The 18,454-nt window shown below is 41.1% G+C and overlaps 2 protein-coding genes across 3 annotated transcripts in view; one reads left to right on the top strand and one right to left on the bottom strand.

Moving 5' to 3' along the window:
- The window catches only part of ADAM17 (ADAM metallopeptidase domain 17), a 25,937-nt gene extending 18,269 nt beyond the window's left edge, over positions 1–7,668 (top strand). For both annotated transcript variants that reach the window (XM_079969773.1, XM_079969772.1), the window contains exons 14-19: positions 596–730; positions 1,692–1,822; positions 3,181–3,259; positions 5,267–5,355; positions 5,595–5,651; positions 6,357–7,668. In XM_079969773.1, the coding sequence (XP_079825899.1) occupies positions 596–730; positions 1,692–1,822; positions 3,181–3,259; positions 5,267–5,355; positions 5,595–5,651; positions 6,357–6,710 (845 nt within the window). In that variant the 3' untranslated portion in view covers positions 6,711–7,668. The remainder of the gene's footprint in view (positions 1–595; positions 731–1,691; positions 1,823–3,180; positions 3,260–5,266; positions 5,356–5,594; positions 5,652–6,356) is intronic.
- Positions 6,946–17,890, bottom strand: IAH1 (isoamyl acetate hydrolyzing esterase 1 (putative)). Its single transcript, XM_079970091.1, is given in 8 exon segments — positions 6,946–7,754; positions 10,042–10,265; positions 10,568–10,689; positions 11,795–11,956; positions 13,578–13,726; positions 14,434–14,486; positions 17,510–17,694; positions 17,697–17,890. Coding segments are annotated over 7 exon segments (909 nt in total). The 5' UTR covers positions 17,749–17,890; the 3' UTR covers positions 6,946–7,754; positions 10,042–10,079.
- Between the last annotated feature and the right edge of the window lie 564 nt (positions 17,891–18,454).

Genomic DNA, 18,454 nt, shown 5'->3' on the forward strand with positions numbered 1-18,454 from the left:
AGCAAAAATGCTTTGGCAGGCTTATTCTGGGATGTTAAACATAAACAGGCCTTTCCTATAGAACATAAGAGTGGAGCCTTTTTGACTCTGGGAACCAGATCTTTATTTGGATCCACTCCCGTTGGCCAACTTTGACAGGTGCCATTGGAGTTGTTCATCCTGTATTTGGCTCTTTGGGCTGTGCTGATCATAGAATTGGCAAAGCCCTTTTTTCTTATGACCATCATTAGATGGGAAGCAGGGGCTGGGGGCAAGAAAGAAGCCTGCTTTTTGCAGGCATCAGCTGTGTGAGGGAGATGTTCTTCTTTCAGTGGATGCCTGCAAAATCTAGTGTTGCCTCTTGGCATCTGTAGTAGGAATCTTCTTGAGGGAAGTCTTTCAGAGAGACTTGCTGTGTGAAGGAACTTGTGAGGACCTCTTACCTGTCCTTAGCAAGCCATAGAAATCCTAAACATGTCTGCTCAGAAGTATGTCCTGTTAAATTTTCCCTGGACTTCATCCCAGGTAAATGGGGTTAGGATTGCAGCCTTACTTTGTTTATTTCCAGATATTCATATCCTGATGCAAGGCTTATTCTCACTAAATCTCTTCATAGGCAATAGCAGTGAATGTCCTCCCCCAGGGAATGCCCCAGATGACACTGTCTGTGTGGATTTGGGCAAGTGCAAAGATGGAGCGTGCATACCCTTCTGTGAGTGGGGGAAGAACCAGAGTTCATGCGCCTGTAATGGTAAGGAGGGTTCCCTTACATGATGAGCCAGGGCTTACTTGACATTGAAAAGTGATTGCTCAAGCCATAGACACAGCAAAGTGAAGGAGAGCAGCATGCATTTTTCTTTTAGAGCGCTGTTTCATTAGCTAGAGTAAGGTCTCCTTTTACCAGGCACAAATATTGTCTGTGCTGGGGTCAGGTCAAGTTACATACAGCTTGAATGAACTGCCAGACTTTGCTCAACTCTCATCATCCCTAGCTAGCAGGACCAGTGGTCAGATTATGGGAATTGTAGTCCAAAAACAGCTGGAGACCCAAGTTTGGGAAACACTGTTCTAGAGCTTTGGTCAGATGGTAATGGTAAATGTTTCTCTGCTAGTGCAATGAAGCTGTCTTATATCAAGTCAGACCACTGGTCAATCTAGCTCAGTATTATTGGTAGAAGCTCTCGGGTTTCAGGCAGGAATCTTTTCCAGTTGTACCTGGAGACACCAGATAGAATATTTGGCCTTTTGCATTCAAGACATGTGCTCTATGCCCTTCCCCAGTTCCCTGCCTACTCATTTACTTCTTGACCTTGTTTATGTGATAGAGCTAGTACTTTCCAGTGCCACTCTTTGGAATAGTTGAAATAAAATGTTTTATTTGGTGTTGTTCTTGTTACTTGGGACTGATTGGTAAGGAAGCTTTAAATATCTGTTGCAGGGGGACTAACCCTTGGATATCTCCATTTCACTCTGGGTTTGATGAAGTTCCTTTTTTCTTCTTACCAGAGTGGAGGGTGCTGCTTCTTATAAATTTTAAGTTGTTGTCTGTGTTTGAGTACCATCAGGAACTTGTTCATAAAATAGTGTGGTCTTCAAGAGTAGACTAATGAATTGAAAAGCTGTATGATCAGCAAAGGGAAATTACTTTTTCGTAAAGGAGTAATGCATAAATATCCCAAAAGCTAACTATGAAGTTGCATGTTTAATTTCAGAAACGGATAACTCTTGCAAGGTCTGCTGTCGAGACAAGGATGGGAGATGCAGCCCAACTGTTGATGACAACTGGAATTTCCTGTATTTGAGGAAAGGAAAGCCATGCACTGTGGGATTCTGTGACATGAATGTGAGTGTATACAGGGTTAGGATAATATTTTTCACCACCTCAAAGCATATTGGCACAAAATCAGAAAATAGATCACTGTGAAATTTTGTTCTTGGTCCCAGAGCAAAACCAAAATGGTCAGCTTAACACTGTTGCTGTGGTTTTTGCATCATTTGCCTATTTTCTGGTTCTTCCCTCTATCCATCTACCTTTCCCCCCTTTCTCTTTATATCCATAGAACCACTCAAGTAGTTTCATATACCATATGGGACTTTAGGCAGATTTTTGAGCAGTTTGTGTTTATTTAAACTGGCCACCTAGAGCAAAGTGTCCAGTTAACACCCATTGATACTACTTAATTTCCTAAACAACGGTGTGAATCTGCTCACTAAACAGTGTTAGTTTTACAGCTAAATAGAACATGATTTACTGTGTGTCATTTCTATTACCAGGTTTTGCATCTCTGTTGCACTGTGTACATTTTGCATTTTCTTTTCTTTTTTTAAGCTATGGAGGGAAATGTATTTAAAATATTCTCATATAGGGTCTCTTGTGACCAGTACCCATAACAGTTTGTTAGATTAAGTATCGGAATATAAGAAGCTGCGCACTGGGCTATTCATCTTTTCTTCCCCCTGCCAACCATGTAAACTCCATCCTCACAAAAAAGAAATACTCAAATACTGATAGATATTGAGTAGACTGTAATACTTGCTTTTCAACAACTATGCTTTGTTGGTAGACTATAAATATTCATATTTGGGAAATAATAAAATTGGTTCCTTGTTTGCTTAGAAAATCTTTCTCTTAACTCAGTATATCTGGCAGAGGCACATATGTTGGTAAAATTTAATTTAAATTTGAAAAACCACTGTTTTTTATGCATTATGATCTACTGTTCAAAGAAGACAAAATTACTTTTGGTTATGCCTAAAGTAGGCCTTCAGATTCCAGCCGGAGTGTTCCACCCACACAATATTCCTTGCCCTTTCCTCCCAATGTGACACATGGCTGGTGGTCTTGGTCACACATGTATTGAGCTCATAGTCATTTCATCAGGAGAAGAAAAGCCCCTTTTAAAGAAAGCTCTGTATTTCTGCTCATGCCCAGCTGCAGTCTTAATTCACATCACATATTTTCCTTCCAGAAGCTTCTTCAGTGTTACAATAGCATTGTCAAAACAAATTCACTCTGTAAGTTCCTACCAATTTATGCTGTGGTTTGAGACAAAATATTAGGTGATAATTGACACCCAAGCACATAAAGGGGCTTCCTCCCAATCTTTACATACCCTTAAACCATAACTCATTATCTCAAGATAGAATGACTGAAATTTACATTGCATAAAATGGCTTTCTAAGAAACATTATGCCTTGCAGGGTAAATGTGAGAAGCGTGTGCAGGATGTGATTGAGCGGCTTTGGGTTTTCATTGAGCAGCTAAGCATCAATACGCTAGGTAAGCTTCCCTTGAAATCCATAAACCTGTTCTTAACCTTGCTGTTCTGCATTCAGTGCCTTTATCTTTTGATTTCAGAATGTGAGCATTGAAAGCAGGTGTTTTGATCACTGATTTTGATGTCACCACAGGTAGTGGTACTTAATGTTGTTTTGTAAGTGGTAGCAGGAAAGTGCAAGACTGTACTTCAAGGTGTGTCTGAAGATCATATGTTGCCAAGCTGAGAAGATGCTTCTGGCCTCATGATCAAATCTAATGAAAGTGGGTGCAATACAACTTGTATGGCAGTACAAAGCATATTGCGGAATACTTAAGTGACCTTGATAACACAACACGAACACAGGTCATCTTTGCATATTGTAGTTGAACTGTGTAGCCCATTCTGCTTTAAGGTTTATTTTCTAGGCACGTATATGTTGAGTAGAAGAAATCAAGCATTGCCTTGCTTGGGTCAGGCTGGGATCTGTTTGGTGAGAGTTTGCTAGCAGAGCATGAAGGAGATGGCTGTCACGGGGGGGGGGGGATTATTCCATGGGAAATTTGGACACAAGAGTTCAAATTTGCCTATCTTGGCAAACAGTTGTTGATGGGCCTGAAATTGTCTTTAAAAAAAATAAAAGCTACCTAAACCAATGGTAGCCACCACCACCACATCTTGTGACCACAAATGACTGAATTGATGTGTACATGCAATGCACTTGTTCAGTGTGGCATACTCCACTCTTTCAGCCAGCTGTGCTTTACTCCCGAACACTCCATTCCATTCCATTGGACTGTGTTTGAGGGGTGGTTCCCTCCTGTTTGTTTCTGTATTCTTTTATTTCTGAAAACCTTGGGGCTCCTCCAAGTCTTCTGATATCATCTCAGGGGCTACATAAAGAAACAGCTTAGAGACTGGGTTCACTATTAGCATAGAGGGAATCAATAACTCCCCCCCCCATCTTGAACTTGCTAGTAATCAATTTCATTGGGTGATGCTGGGTCCTGGTACTAGGGGAGAGACACTTTATTCCATGCTTCTATAATGCTCAGATTGAAAACAAATCTTCAGCTTATAAAAGCACGGAATAAAGTGTCAATGAAAGAGCTCCCTCCCATAGTATGAAGAACCCAGCATCAGCCAATGAAATTGATTACTAGCAAGTTAAAGTATATTTTACATTTGTGCAGATAAAGCTCATCAATTGGCTTAGCTGAGTTATTTATTAAATGCTTATTTCATGCCGGCAGCATGCTTATGGCACTGTACAGATTAAAATACTTAGAATGTTAGATCCAATACTGATGTGGTGAAGACAATTTGGTCACACTTAATTGATTTCTGCATGTTTAGTTAAGAAAAGAAGTCAGAGTAGTCTCTGAGAATGAAACTATCAGCTGGTTTAAGTCACAGAAAGGAAACACATTGTAGAATCTCTTTCACTAAAGTTATGTAAAAACACTTTTTTAAGGCCAGTTAACTTGCTTGTGTCTAACTTGTTTCCCCCTCAGCACAGGTAAAGTAGATTTCCAGAGTTACAATCCTACTATTTGAAAGTTGGCAGGTAATAAGATAAATGGCAGTAAAAAAGATCAATTGTTGTAGGGCAGAATTGAAATAGTTTTAATTAAAAACAAGAACACCCACAGAAGTCTTGGAGAACTAAGAGAGCGCTCACTTGCAATTCCACAACATTGGGAAATACAGTAACATTTAAACATTGGGAAATACAGTAACATTTAAACAGTTTGAAGATAAACCATTATATCCAACTAAGTCATAATCAGCTGGACTCATGAACATTTTCTTAGGTTTTTAAATTCATTCTGATCAACTTTAGTTCATTTCAGTGGGTCTACTCTGATTTAAAAACAAGCCATTCAGAGTTGTATCTACTGATCAAATTATAGGATCCTGTGACAGCAGATGAACTAGCTACCACTTGAAAAATATTTGTAGAATTCTTAACACTGGACCCAAATATATTTTGTCTGCCTCTGAAATTGGGTGTATCTCCTCTTTTACAGGAAAATTTTTAGCAGACAACATAGTAGGATCTGTGCTTGTATTCTCCTTAATATTTTGGATTCCTCTAAGCATTCTTGTACACTGTGTGGTAAGTTTCAATTACAAACCTCATGAAACAGATGCCTTTAATTTAAGTGTGGGCAGAAATTAAAGAGAGGTGTTTATATTTTGCTTCATTTATTAAACACAATGTGCAGGTGAATATACTTGAGCTTTACTCATGATAGTGGGTAGTTAAACATTTAGGGAAAGTTCTACCCTTGAAGTTAATTGGAGTGGGTGGGTGTCTTCCATAGCTGACTTGTTACATTTCCCTCTTTTTAATAGGACAAGAAGCTGGATAGGCAGTATGAAGAGAACACCAAATCTCTGTTTGGCCCCAGTGTAAGTTTGCTGAATAATGAATAATGTTTTTGCTGAATAATGTTTTCAAAACAGATGTGACAGGCTTGCAGAGACTTCTCAGTACTGAGAACTATTCATGATGGTTAGGATGAACAAATTTCCATGGAATAAATGTATCTTCCAGAAGTTGATACACTTTTGGTAAACCATGCTGGAAGTTTTGTAGAATTGTGGTATATACATCTTTTCGTTTTTAAGTAATGAACTTGCTTTCTGTTCAGCTGAATGCTCCAATTTTGTAGTACTAGGAATTCCTGTTTCCAGGGCATTTACACTTGTCTACTCTCATTATTTGGATTCTACTTTATTTGAATCAGCTACCGTTATTGATAGATGGAAAGTTCCGAGCACCAAAACATCTATACCCCATACTCCTCCAACATGTTAAAAAAATATTGAAATGAAACTAAAGTTACTTCAAGAGCCTACAGTTCATAGTAAATCAAAATTATTAAAGTGACTTGCTCCTCTGCCACTATTGATGCCAGGATTTGTATCTGCCAGAATTCTGGGATTGGTAGTGCTACTCTTCTGCCATCTGTGTTGAATCTTAGTACTGCCTGGTAGCCACCTTAGCTACAGAGCATTTGTGGACAGCTTGCCCAGAGATTGAAGAGGTCTGGCACTGTGTTTTCGGCCACCAGTATTGTTCCATAACTGTGCTGCTTGTTTGTGTCCTTGCAGAACGTTGAGATGTTGAGCAGCATGGATTCGGCCTCTGTTCGAATTATCAAGCCGCCTCCTGCCGTGCCATCGACTAGCCGGCTCCAGCCCCTGCAGCCTATTGCACCAGTCTCTGTGGCAGCAGTGGTTCCGAAACTGGACCATCAAAGAATGGACACCATTCAGGAGGATCCTAGTACAGACTCTCACATGGAGGATGATGATTGCTTTGATAAGGTTCCTTTCCCAAACAACAGCACAACTGCCAAGTCATTTGAGGATCTTACAGATCATCCTGTCACAAGGAGTGAGAAAGCATCGTCCTTCAAACTGCAACGCCAACACAGAGTGGACAGCAAAGAAACGGAATGCTAGTCTCTAGCTGCCTTTGGAGCTGTTGGCTCTGATGTGCAAAAATCATGTTCAATTTGATGAACTAAAGCCATTTCATTATAGAAATATCTTGTATGTGTATATATTGTATTGAAAAACAGAAACAAAGAAGTGACCTACTGCAGATGCTGGCCATGTGTATGATCTTCTTTAGTTTCAGTGTGAGTGCTATGTACACACAGACTCAAGTGTACTGAAACTTTTTGAATTTTTTCCCTTGTAGTCTTGATTTGAACATTTCCTTCAGCCTGTGGCATAGAGGCATAATCTGCCTAATACCAATTGTTTCTTCGTATTTTTATAATGTGCCTTTTTGTAGTTGAACAGCACTGCAAATTTTTTAGAATACAGAAGCCCCAATATGTAGTGATTTACCTTCTTGTATTTCAGCATTCAGCAGTATTTTTCTTTTAAGATGGAAAAATGAGGTGAACATTTTAAATTAAGAAAGACTTATGAAGTGTTATGGGGGAGAGGGGGTTTAAGGTAACGCAGCAAATCTGATAAATGTTGATGGTCGGTTTTTTTCATTATAAATTGGCAGGAGATTGATTTCAATATTGGGGCCTGTGACTATAGAAATGCATGGACCGAAAAAAGTGGTGTTACTGCTTAAATAACTATTTTGCAAACATAATCATGTCCTACATTAATTTGTGTAAAATGTACACATTTAATAGCTGCATCAAAAGCCAACAAAGTATAAAAAATAATAATCCTCAGTTACGAAAGACTTGTATTTTTTCATATCTGATCAACCAAACCTGTGACAAATGTGTCTTTTTCATGGATATTTGTTACACTAATACTTGAACTTGTGCCCTTTTGGTATTTGTATCTATAGTCTGATTTTAGATATCTTACTTAGCAGTAAAATTTTGTGTGAGAAGTGAACTGCCAATACAATGTAATAAAGTGATTTTTATACCTCTCCTTAAAAGCGCTGTGTGCAAGATGACTTCTCTTTGTAGTAAATGCACCTTCTGTAGAGGTGTGATTTAATCAGAGGTATATTACCATGATTGCCTGTAATAAACAAAGAATGGATTAGTTATGAGTTCAGGTACTGTTCTTCCCTTTTTATTGCATTCTGAAATTGACTAGGATGTAGTATTTCATTTTAGTAGTTGGGTTAACACCAGCATTTTGTATGCTAAAGATAAGCGACCAAAATAGGGTTTTGGCACTGCCACAACTTAATGTTATTTGCTATTTTTCAATAAAATCGCACTAAATTATTTCAGTTCCAAGATTTAAGTGATGGCTATTGCCAAAGTTTTTTATGAAGTGGGATTAATGTTGGTTTGCACATTAAACTTTTAATTAGACACTGGCCCAATTTGGCAGTCACATTAAATCATAAAGCATGATAGGAACAAGTCACAGCAGACACTGAGCTCTTATGCTCTCCCCTTGCCCTGACCCATATTGTCCTATATCTGCAAGGAGTTCAGAATTTAATTTTTTGCTCTACTACTTATGTCAACAGTAACCACAATTTTGTCAGTTTGGACAATGTAAGTTGTGTTTAAGCAAAAATAGAAAGAAAAGCTTCTGAACTCCTCATGGCTGAACTAAAGCAGCAAGTGGAGACCCTGTCAGGAAAACATGCTAAACTGTGGTTTAGCATGATGTCTGAACACAGCCACTAGGAGGCTGTCAGCTCAGAGAGCCTCTCTAGTTACATTTAATTACAGCAACACCTTTCAATCCTCTTTTAGGCTGTATCTCACTTCCTTTATTTGTCTAGCAAAAGAGCAACACCACTGAAAACAGAAGTCTGTAACTACTACCATGCCTTGATCTCATTTCTCTGAATAAAATAGCCACTTGCAGTCAGAAAATACATAGATAGGGCAATGATATCCAACAGTATGCAACCAAAGAGCACAAAGGGAAGAGCTGAAGGCGGCAATCCAGGCTTTAAGCAAATATGTGGGTTTCTGGGAAATGGTTACTTGCCTTAAATAAACTGATACCTGTATTTTATAACTAGAAATATTCACTAATGTTACATGCTGCGTAAAATATCTCAAAAGTTTTTTGAATAGCCAAAGGCAGTTGAGTTTCAAAATTTGAATAGGACAAAAACATCAAAGAACACAGTGTGGCATGAGTGTTCCAGACAAACTCAAAACTTACTTTTTGTTTTCCAATTGAATTTTTATTGAAATATGACAAAAATAAACTTCTCTTAATCTAAAGAATGTAAGATATGAATTTGTTGAAAACTAGTAAACCTGGAAGGCAAGTTCTTAAGTTTATGTGCTGCCTGGAGATAGTAATCTGAAATTACGGTAACTACAACTTACAATTCAGTTCTAGTGATCAACTTGACCAGGGGTTGGCAACCTAAGTCCCATGGGCTGGAAGCAGCCCACGAAGACTGTTTAACCGGCCCATGAGCCACCCCCAAACTGAGCCACCTGTTCGGTGAGCGAGTCCCCCCGTGCTGCGCTAAACAGGCACAGCAGGGGACTCTCTTCTGTGGCTCCGGAAATTGCTTCTGCGCAGACGCCAAAAATCACTTGTGCACAGGCACGGTTTTCAGCATCTGGGCATGCGCAGAAGCGATTTCCAGCGCCACGAACATGCGCAGACGTGATTTCTGGTGTTGCACTGAATCTCCACAGGAGTGATCCGGCCCATGCCAGGTAAGCCTTGCCAACTCCTGAACTTGACATTCAACCTACTCATCTGCTATGGGCATAGGTACAGTTCCACCAGCCTCCAGCTGTGGAGTGATGCTAGTGTTGCTCTCCCCATCCTACCCACTAATGTCAGTGAACTTCCTGCTGGGAAGAAGCTGAGATGACCTATGATCCAGAGCTGGTTCCACTGCTATGACTTAAGAGACATCAGCTCCAATTGCTATGCCAGCTCCAGGCTTCTACCTGCCTCATGTCCTGGCTGGTGTGAACCTTGGGACTGAATATGGGAGTGGCTCTGCTGCCAAAAGTCTGGGGAAAAAGCTGGTCACAATAAAAAGAGCATATAAACTACTTGTGGCGTTATTTTTGTAGGAAAGATCGAGACAGTAAACACAAGTAGCTCAATGTCAATAGGAGTTCAAATAATATTAGCTAAAACACAAAATATTGTGTTAAGCAGCTTATAAATGATACAGTTACTATGGAATTACTCAGCTTCAAGTTCAGTTGGTCACTGCAATTACTGGATTGTTTAAATATGCCTTAAGTATAGCTTGAGGCACTGCTACAGCTTAATGCCACTGTTTAATTAGGAGGAAAAATTGAAATGATTCAGACAATCTAAAAATATAGGAAAAAATATTTTGTATTTTTAAAGATACCTGCTGTTTTCTCTCCAGCAGCCACTGTTTTATAACTTTTATAAATCACGAAGATTCCCCTGAAGGCTAGCTTCAGGGTTGAGATGATCTACATCACGCCAGTAGGGAAGCATTACAGGGAGTGCTGATGTTCTTTGTTCCAGGAGTGACCAAAGCTGGTTTGCTAGAAAATTGTTTCCTTCTGCTGATAAATGAAGTCCATCGGAGAGGTAGCAGCCAAAGTCCTAAAACGGATGTTTTCAAAAGATACAACAAACTAGTCTGGTGACTTTTTAGAAGGAAATGAAAGCCAAACACATTTAAGCAAGCTACTACTGTTCTACAGAACCACGGCATGGGCCCTTTGAATCAACCTTTGCTTCAGCTTAATGAGTGTCCCAAATTGACACATTGTTTCTAATGACATTCTAAAAACTCACTATTAAAATGTCTAGAGATTGGTTTGGTTGTAAGTTGCTTTGGGTTGTCTTGCCCAACATAAAGCAACCAACAAATCCAATCAATCAATCAATAAAAGGGGTCATACCTGGTTATTTTTTTGCATAAGTGTCCACAGATCAATGATGGAAGTGCCACAATCACTGGCTACTTTAACACATGCCTTGGCATATTCTCCTGTGGTAGAGTTGAGGCGGTTTAATTTTTCACCTGTTGAGAATTGGGGGTTGGCAGGGAGGGGGCAAGGTCAACAAAAGGAGGGCTTTAGATTTATGCTTCTTGCTTTGACAGCACAATTATGATTTAAATCCACATCCAAATATAATTTGAATATGGCTTCAAGGATCCATATGCCTAATTGCATGTCAATATGAACACTTGCTAGGGTAAGTCAGGTTGCTGAAGTAATATCTGAGCTTTTCATGTGGGCAACTTTGCTCCCATTTTGGTCTGACCTATGTTTGCTTTTATACATCTTCTGAAATTTTAATTTATTGTGATTTCTGCTGTGCAATGACTTGATGTTATATATTATGATTCAATGTACCTTGAACACTCCATGTATAATTAGAAAGTTGGAGTAGAAATAAACTCAAGTGTGGAAAGGACCCACAGCAGTTTACCCTTAGCTATGGGTACCAAAACCAGGCTGTTGTCAAGCCCTCCCTGCCTGCATTTCCCCTTGGAAAACACACTCCAGCTGCTTGAAAAAAGTCTCCAGTGGCTCCACAAGATGCTTTTAGCAAGCCTAAAACCTTCTTGGGAGAGGTCAAGGAGGGGACATGGTGGGCTGGGCAGTGAGGCCCCAATGATTTTTAGTTTTCCACCCCTGGAAACCCAGTACACAGCAAAATATTTTTGTTCACATACCTACTGCTGGATGGTGGTTTTTGTTTTTTTAAAAATAATCAGATCTACATCCACAATGCCGCATATTTTCATTCTTATTTTGAAGGTGTTGGATGCACACACACTTCAATTTAGTGAGGTGTGGATGATGGAACAAAGTTGGCAGAGAGCAGGCTAGTGAAAATTAACTTAAAGCACTTCTCAATTGCCACAATACTAAAAATATGTTAAGTCTATTTTCTTGCTGTACAGAAGCATCAGCTAATCAAGACATTTTGCTTTGCTTCTATAGTATTTAAATCATAGCATAGCAGTTCTTTGATCACACAGCAATGGCCACCAGTTGTCACTTAAGACAGTTACTTCCTATAGAACATGTAATAGGCTGACCACTAGAGAGTTCAGAGCATAGGTACACTATTTTCTTTTCTTAATCCAAAATGAGAGGAGATAAAAACTCTCTTACCTTTGGCAATGCACTCTTTTTCCCAAGCTGCTTCATGCAAAGGTGGTGGCGTCACCAAAATTACTTTATCCTCTGTAATGTCCACAGACTTTAGGTATTGTATCATACTTTTCAAATTGTCAGCGTACTCATCCAGTGGCACATGCTGTTTAGGGTTCACATCTGTTCAGGCATGATAGTTTACATTTAGGTAAGATGGTTCACATTACCTTCCCACCTGCATTGCCCTAATGGGCCATGTGTCCATCCATGCCCATTGATAAACCAATTATATGTTTACATTACATCAAGCTGCAGAAGAGGAAGGGGAAGAAGGGATGCAGGACCAACACCAGCTCTGCAGAGAAGCCAGGCTCCTTCCTCCAACAACTATTTCCTGCCAGCAGCCATTACATCGGGTTTCAATAGAGAAAGGGAAGGGAGGTGGGGTCACTCCATTGGTGTAGCTGAAACCAACAACTTTGGGCTCCTCCTGGCCAATCTGTGACTAAGATGTTATAACCTGAGGGTGCTTATCTTATCCCTCTTAACCCATTTTCCTTTTATGTTGTGTCTTTTTTAAGATTGTAAGCCTGAGGGCAAGGACTGTACTTTTGTGTCACTCTGACAACTTCTTAATTTTTTTTTTTTTTTTGCTATGGAGTGGAAGAGAGACAATTTGAATAAATAAATACTGAGCCGGGGTTATTGAGACAAGACAAGAAATACTATAAATTATCACTTTAAGCAAATGTAATTCTACTTTTGCTTACAAATATTACACTATTAGAGGAAGATGAACTGAATAGGCACAAACTACATGCAGAGACAGCACAGCCCTGTTCTCTTCCTACACACACGCGCAAACACAGGCAGAATGTAGAGGGAGATTTGCAGTCATGAGTGCCTCATTGTTCTACCCAGCTCTCCCTCTCACCTTGGTACAAGCAATCCTAGAATCAACAGTGCCTGCAGAAGTGGGACAGGTGTGCACTCAGTAGATATCCAACACCTACAGTCCACAAATGTCCGTGGTTTTATCTTGTGCTCAATTCCCTTCTTGTCATCAAAGCATAAGAGCCCTGCTAGCTCAGGACAAGAGCTCATCTAGTTCAGCATTCTGTTCTTACAGTGGCCAACTAGATGCCTATGACAGGCCAAGCAGGACCTGAGTACAATGGCATTCTTGGGACGCCACCATGGCTAGCAGCTGCTGATAACTCAACATTGCCCACACACCTGGCATCAGTAACTGCAAGCTGTGCAGTGCTCACATGGCATGGGTTGCACTTTTAAACCATAATTAAATGTGTCTGCTTAGTCCCACTTTCCAATGCTCTAGTTCAGTGTTTCCCAACCTTGGGCCTCCAGCTGTTTTTGGACTACAACTCCCATCATCCCTAGCTAGCAAGACCAGTGGTCAGGGATGATGGGAACTGTAGTTCAAAAACAGCTGGAGGCCCAAGGTTGGGAAACACTAGTTTACCACTCAAGCACTGAGCTAAGTGTATAGGAAGCTACCAGTGTTATAAGGCCTGGAATTTGCCATATGTTTGGCCATAGAAACAAATAAATGCAAAATTCATTGCTGCTTTACTTAGTATTTTGTTTTATTTCTATGCTGCTCAGAAAATATATTTCTTTATTGAAAGGTAGCACATAAACCCTTAAAAAATACGTTTAAAAATAAAGTGTTTGAAATGCTAACTCTCAAATATCTGAAATTACATGTCTACTCTACTGCAACCTGATGAACCATTCTGGAAAAAAAGAATGGGAAGGGGAGAGTAAAACTATACTGCACCTTTTAAAGCACCGTCATTGGCTCCAAAGAAGACAGTTACAGCAACAGTGTTCTTAGCATCAGAATCTTTGCTGATCAATCTTGGCAGAGCAAGTTTTGCCCACCTTGTGTTATAGCCAGAGAGTCCGCGATTCAGAACATCACATTTTCTAAAAGGAGTATATATATGGAAAGAAATGTCATCCTGTAATAATACCATGCTCTGAATGTGGAAGACTAGTTAGCCACCTGCACAAGTATCTACTTTCTTTTCCTCCACTCCTCACAGTAAACTATATTTCACAATGTTAAAAGAGAATGCCCTATTTTCACAGCATGTGTGTGCACTTGTGTATCTACAGGCAGAATTCTCTCACATTTCCTGATTTATGTGATTGCAGGCTTTCTTTGCATTGTCTTCCTTTTAGTATTAAGCAATTGCTTCTTAAAAACCGAGGCTTTACATTTTCAGTAAATGTTTCCAATAAACTTCAGAATTAAGAACTAAAAGAACAAAATTATCAGGGGTTTTGATTACAGATAGGTAGCCGTGTTGGTCTGCCATAGTCAAAACAAAATAAAAAAATTCCTTCCAGTAGCACCTTAAAGACCAACTAAGTTAGTTCTTGGTATGAGCTTTCGTGTGCATGCACACTTCTTCAGATACACTGTATCTGAAGAAGTGTGCATGCACACGAAAGCTCATACCAAGAACTAACTTAGTTGGTCTTTAAGGTGCTACTGGAAGGGGTTTTGATGTTATGCATCAAACAAATGAAGGTTCTCAAAAGAATAATTATTTTCAGATTATCTTCCTAAACACCTGAGATATTTCATTTTTAAACCCAGCTGAAACACAACATTAACTATGTCTTACCTAGCCAAGCGGTGAGCAAGTGAGGCTCCCCATCCATTTTCTTGGAAGGAAAACTAAACAAGTGGAAAGTAATGAATATTTAACAAAATTAATTTAAGTCGCACGTCACTGGACCAAATAATGCATTCCTGCCTACTCTCCCTAGCGTTCTGGTCTCTGTGGTACTGTTGCTCTATCATCACTCCACAGACAAGTCGGGCTTGCTGTTAAAACTATATACTGTATTTTTCCGTGTGTAAGACATGGGTTGTTTTTTTTACCAAAAAATTAGGTTTAAAATTGGGGCTCATCTTATACACAGGTATTTTCTTAATTTGGAGTCCCCAAAATTGGGAGCGTCTTATACATGGGGGCATCTTATACACAGAAAAATATGGTACATCAGCTAAGGCTATCTGCTAGGATGCAGTACCACTTCTTACCTGGTAACTTGCTGCTCTAGCATTGCTCCCAAGGCACTAAACAAATACATACATACATACATACATACATACATACATACATACAGAAAGGCCAATTAATGCAATCAACAGAACCAAGCAGCAAAACCTTTCTTGAACCCTCTCACGTGTGCAGCTTTGCATGTTTCAAAAAGCTTTAGCCCAGGCTTCACCCTACAGCGCTACCTTTCCTCCACCCTCCTATTCCTTTTTTCCTTGTGTGTTGCACAATTTTAAATGGTAAGCCTGATGGTAGGGACCCTTTTAACACCAATTTCTGCAAACAGCTCAGTGGGGGGTGAGGCGAGAGAGGGGAGATTTAGAATGCAAATAAGTAAATAATGAACGAATGAAAGGATGAATGCAGAAAATGATTGCTTTCCTTTCCATGGAGGAGCATTCAAAAAATCTTTGTGTTTGTATGCCAATTTTGTAAATTATGAGAGTAAAGACGGATGAAGGGCAGGGGGTCTGGCAACAGCAGCCCGTTATTAACAACACCATGGTTGCTTTTGCACGGTGCCACTGCTTGGAGAGTTTAGAGGACGCTCTGCTTATCTTTACCTGCACTGCAGTGGCAAGAGAAGAGGCCTCAACCTTGAGCCAGCCCTGGGCAGTTGCCATTGTATTAAACTAGCATTTCGAAAACAGATGCCCCAGTCCACCAAGGCTGAATCCACATACAGTGGTACCTTGGCTTACGAACTTAATCCATTCTGGAAGTCTCTTCTTAAACCGAAACTGTTCTTAAACTGAGGCGCGCTTTCCCTAATGAGGACTCCGGCCGCCGGTGTCCTTCCACCGTTCGGATTCCGTTCTTAGACAGAGGTAAAGTTCTCAAACTGGGACACGACTTCCGGTTTTGCAGAGTTCATAAACTGAATCGTTCTTAAACCGGAATGTTCTTAAACCGAGGTACCACTGTACAAGCAGCAGGCATCACTGTGTCTGCCTTTTAAATTCCACTTGCTAAACCATTTCAGATGTGGCTCCCAGCCTCTCACACTCAGCTTGGCCTTCAATGGCACTTTGGGGCACCAGGTAAAAATGTACCTCCCCCCCCTCCCGCCACGTTTTATTGGATGAAGACCAGTAACATTGCTTGGTGTTAACTGCAGCTGCTGAAACTTTCTGCAGCTGCTATTGCATGTGTTAACACGCTACATGTGTCCTTGCCAAATTTTGTGCAAAAATGCATACTTGTGATTTTAAATCCTGTTAAGTTGTTCTGCAACCTTTTTGCAGGACGAGCAACTAACAACGATGATGATGATGATGTTATAAGAAAAAAATCTGCTCCCTTTCCCTTATGGGGTATTCATATAGAGTCCTTAAGTGGGTTCCCTATCCGTAGGAGAAAGAGGCCAAGCAGAGTATATTGAGAAGCAAAGCGGCTAGTAAGCCTGATCTTTATTAAAGGAACTGTTGCAACAGGGTCCCCACTCACCACACACAGGAGGGAGGAGAACCCTGAACAAGCCCTTATATAGACTTTTGGTATTGCCTACCCTGTAGCCCAAGTCCACTCTGCTAAAACATCATACATCATACATACATCACAGAAAGAAGGGGTCTACAGCACAAATCCTACCTGCCAGGATACCTGACAGTGGTCACTGATGGCAGTACCTGGGCAGTCTGGCCATTCTTTTGTGATGGTCAATACTTTAGCTCCTGAGTCCAGGTAACAGGCTTACTTTAAAAAGGTAAAGGACCCCTGACAGTTAAGTCCAGTCGCGAACGACTCTAGGGTTGCAACGCTCATCTCGCTTTATTGGCCGAGGGAGCCGGTGTTTGTACACAGAGAATTTTCCGGGTCATCTGGCGAAACCAGAGCAGTGCATGGAAATGCCGTTTACCTTCCCACCGGAGCAGTACCTATTTATCTACTTGCACTTTGAAGTGCTTTTGAACTGCTTGGTGGGCAGGAGCTGGGACTGAGCAACGGGAGCTCACCCCGCCGCGGGGATTCGAACTGCCGACCTTCTGATTGGCAAGTCCTAGGCTCAGTGGTTTAAACCACAGGGCCACCTGCGTCCCTTTATTCATACACAAATACACCCTTAAGACAGGCTCACTTTATTCATACACAGATATGCCTTTAAGACAGGATTTGCAAGCCAAAAGACAATAGGAAGGCTTTCCCCATTTGCCTTCCTTACTGCAGAGGAGTATTTGAGGTCATTGGGAGTGTCAACATGGCTTCAGGATTGCTCTCCCATACTATTTCAGACACATGGTTCATATATATTTAGATAGGTGTGCATTTATGAATATTTATTCTTTATTTGAAACCTCAAAATTATTACAACAACAATGCTGAGATGACTACGACAACATCAAAGGCGATTTCCCCACCCCAGACCCCACTTCTGTGCCTGCACAAAAACCAAACCAGCTTCCCTGCCCGCTCTTCCTCCTTCCTTACAATTCTGCTTCTCAATGGCTCGTAAACGGGTGGCGGGTGGGAACACGAGCGGGGGGAAGCAGAAGTGGGGTAGGACAAGGCCCTACGACGCTTTGAGTAAGAGCAGACGAAGGCCCCTTGAGTCAGAGCAGACGTCGTGACCCGCCTTCCCAACCGCTGACGGCGAGGAGGAGGAGGAGGAGGAGAAGCCACCCCTCGGGAGAATTACCTCAGTGATGGAGTCTCCGAAGAGGATGACCCTCGGTGGGGACCACAGCAGCAGCCGCCTCCCGCAGGCCTGGGCCTCAGAGAGGGCCATGAGAGTCGGTCGTCTGGGCGGCGGAGAGGCGGGCCGCTCTTGAGGCCGCTCTTTGCAGCGCTTGCCTTCCGCTCCGCTGAGCTGAGCTGAGGAGGAGCCGCCGCCGACAGAGGGGCTTTAGGCGAGGCTGCCGCTTTGCCCGCCGGCATTCAAAGGGGAAGTGGGGGGCGCGCGCGTGGAGGCCTCTCCCTCCGTCTCTCCTGGCCGGGTTATAGCGAAGGTGGCGTGGAAAACCTGAAGGCCAATCCGACGCACCTGGGGAGCCCCACACCTGCAGCAGCAGCAGCAGCAGCAGCAGCAGCAGCAGCACACGAACGGTTCAAAGTGTGGCTGATTTAAGCAGCTGGGTGATCAGGGTTCAAATTCCACCCCCTGACTCAATAGCCTAGTCAGAATTTGCACCCTGATTTCCAGCTGCTTAATCACACACACACACACACACACACACACACACACTTTTTAAATTAGATTTCATGTTTTACAATTTAGAATATTCATTTAACCAACCTTAAAATATCAATGACTTCCCTTCTTCTCTTTCCATGGTTCATTTTCATGACATAAATCCCTGCACATTTTATATAAACCAAGCCATTCAGTATTCCATTATTACATCTTATCAAAACTTTTTTACACTGTTGAATTTATCAACGTTTTCAAGTGTACACAACCCCCCCCCATATATTCCATAAACATTTTCCAATCTACTTTAAACTTATGTTCTTCTTATATGTTAGATCTGCAAGCTGCACATATTCCATCAGTTTAAGCTGCAATTCCTCTTTAGTTGGGACCTCGCTCGTTTTCCATTTTTGGGTTAACAAAACACAGGCTGTAGTAGTGGCATACATAAAT

Source organism: Podarcis cretensis (assembly GCF_951804945.1).
Source record: "Podarcis cretensis genome assembly, chromosome: 3".
Classification (NCBI taxonomy): Eukaryota; Metazoa; Chordata; class Lepidosauria; order Squamata; family Lacertidae; genus Podarcis; species Podarcis cretensis.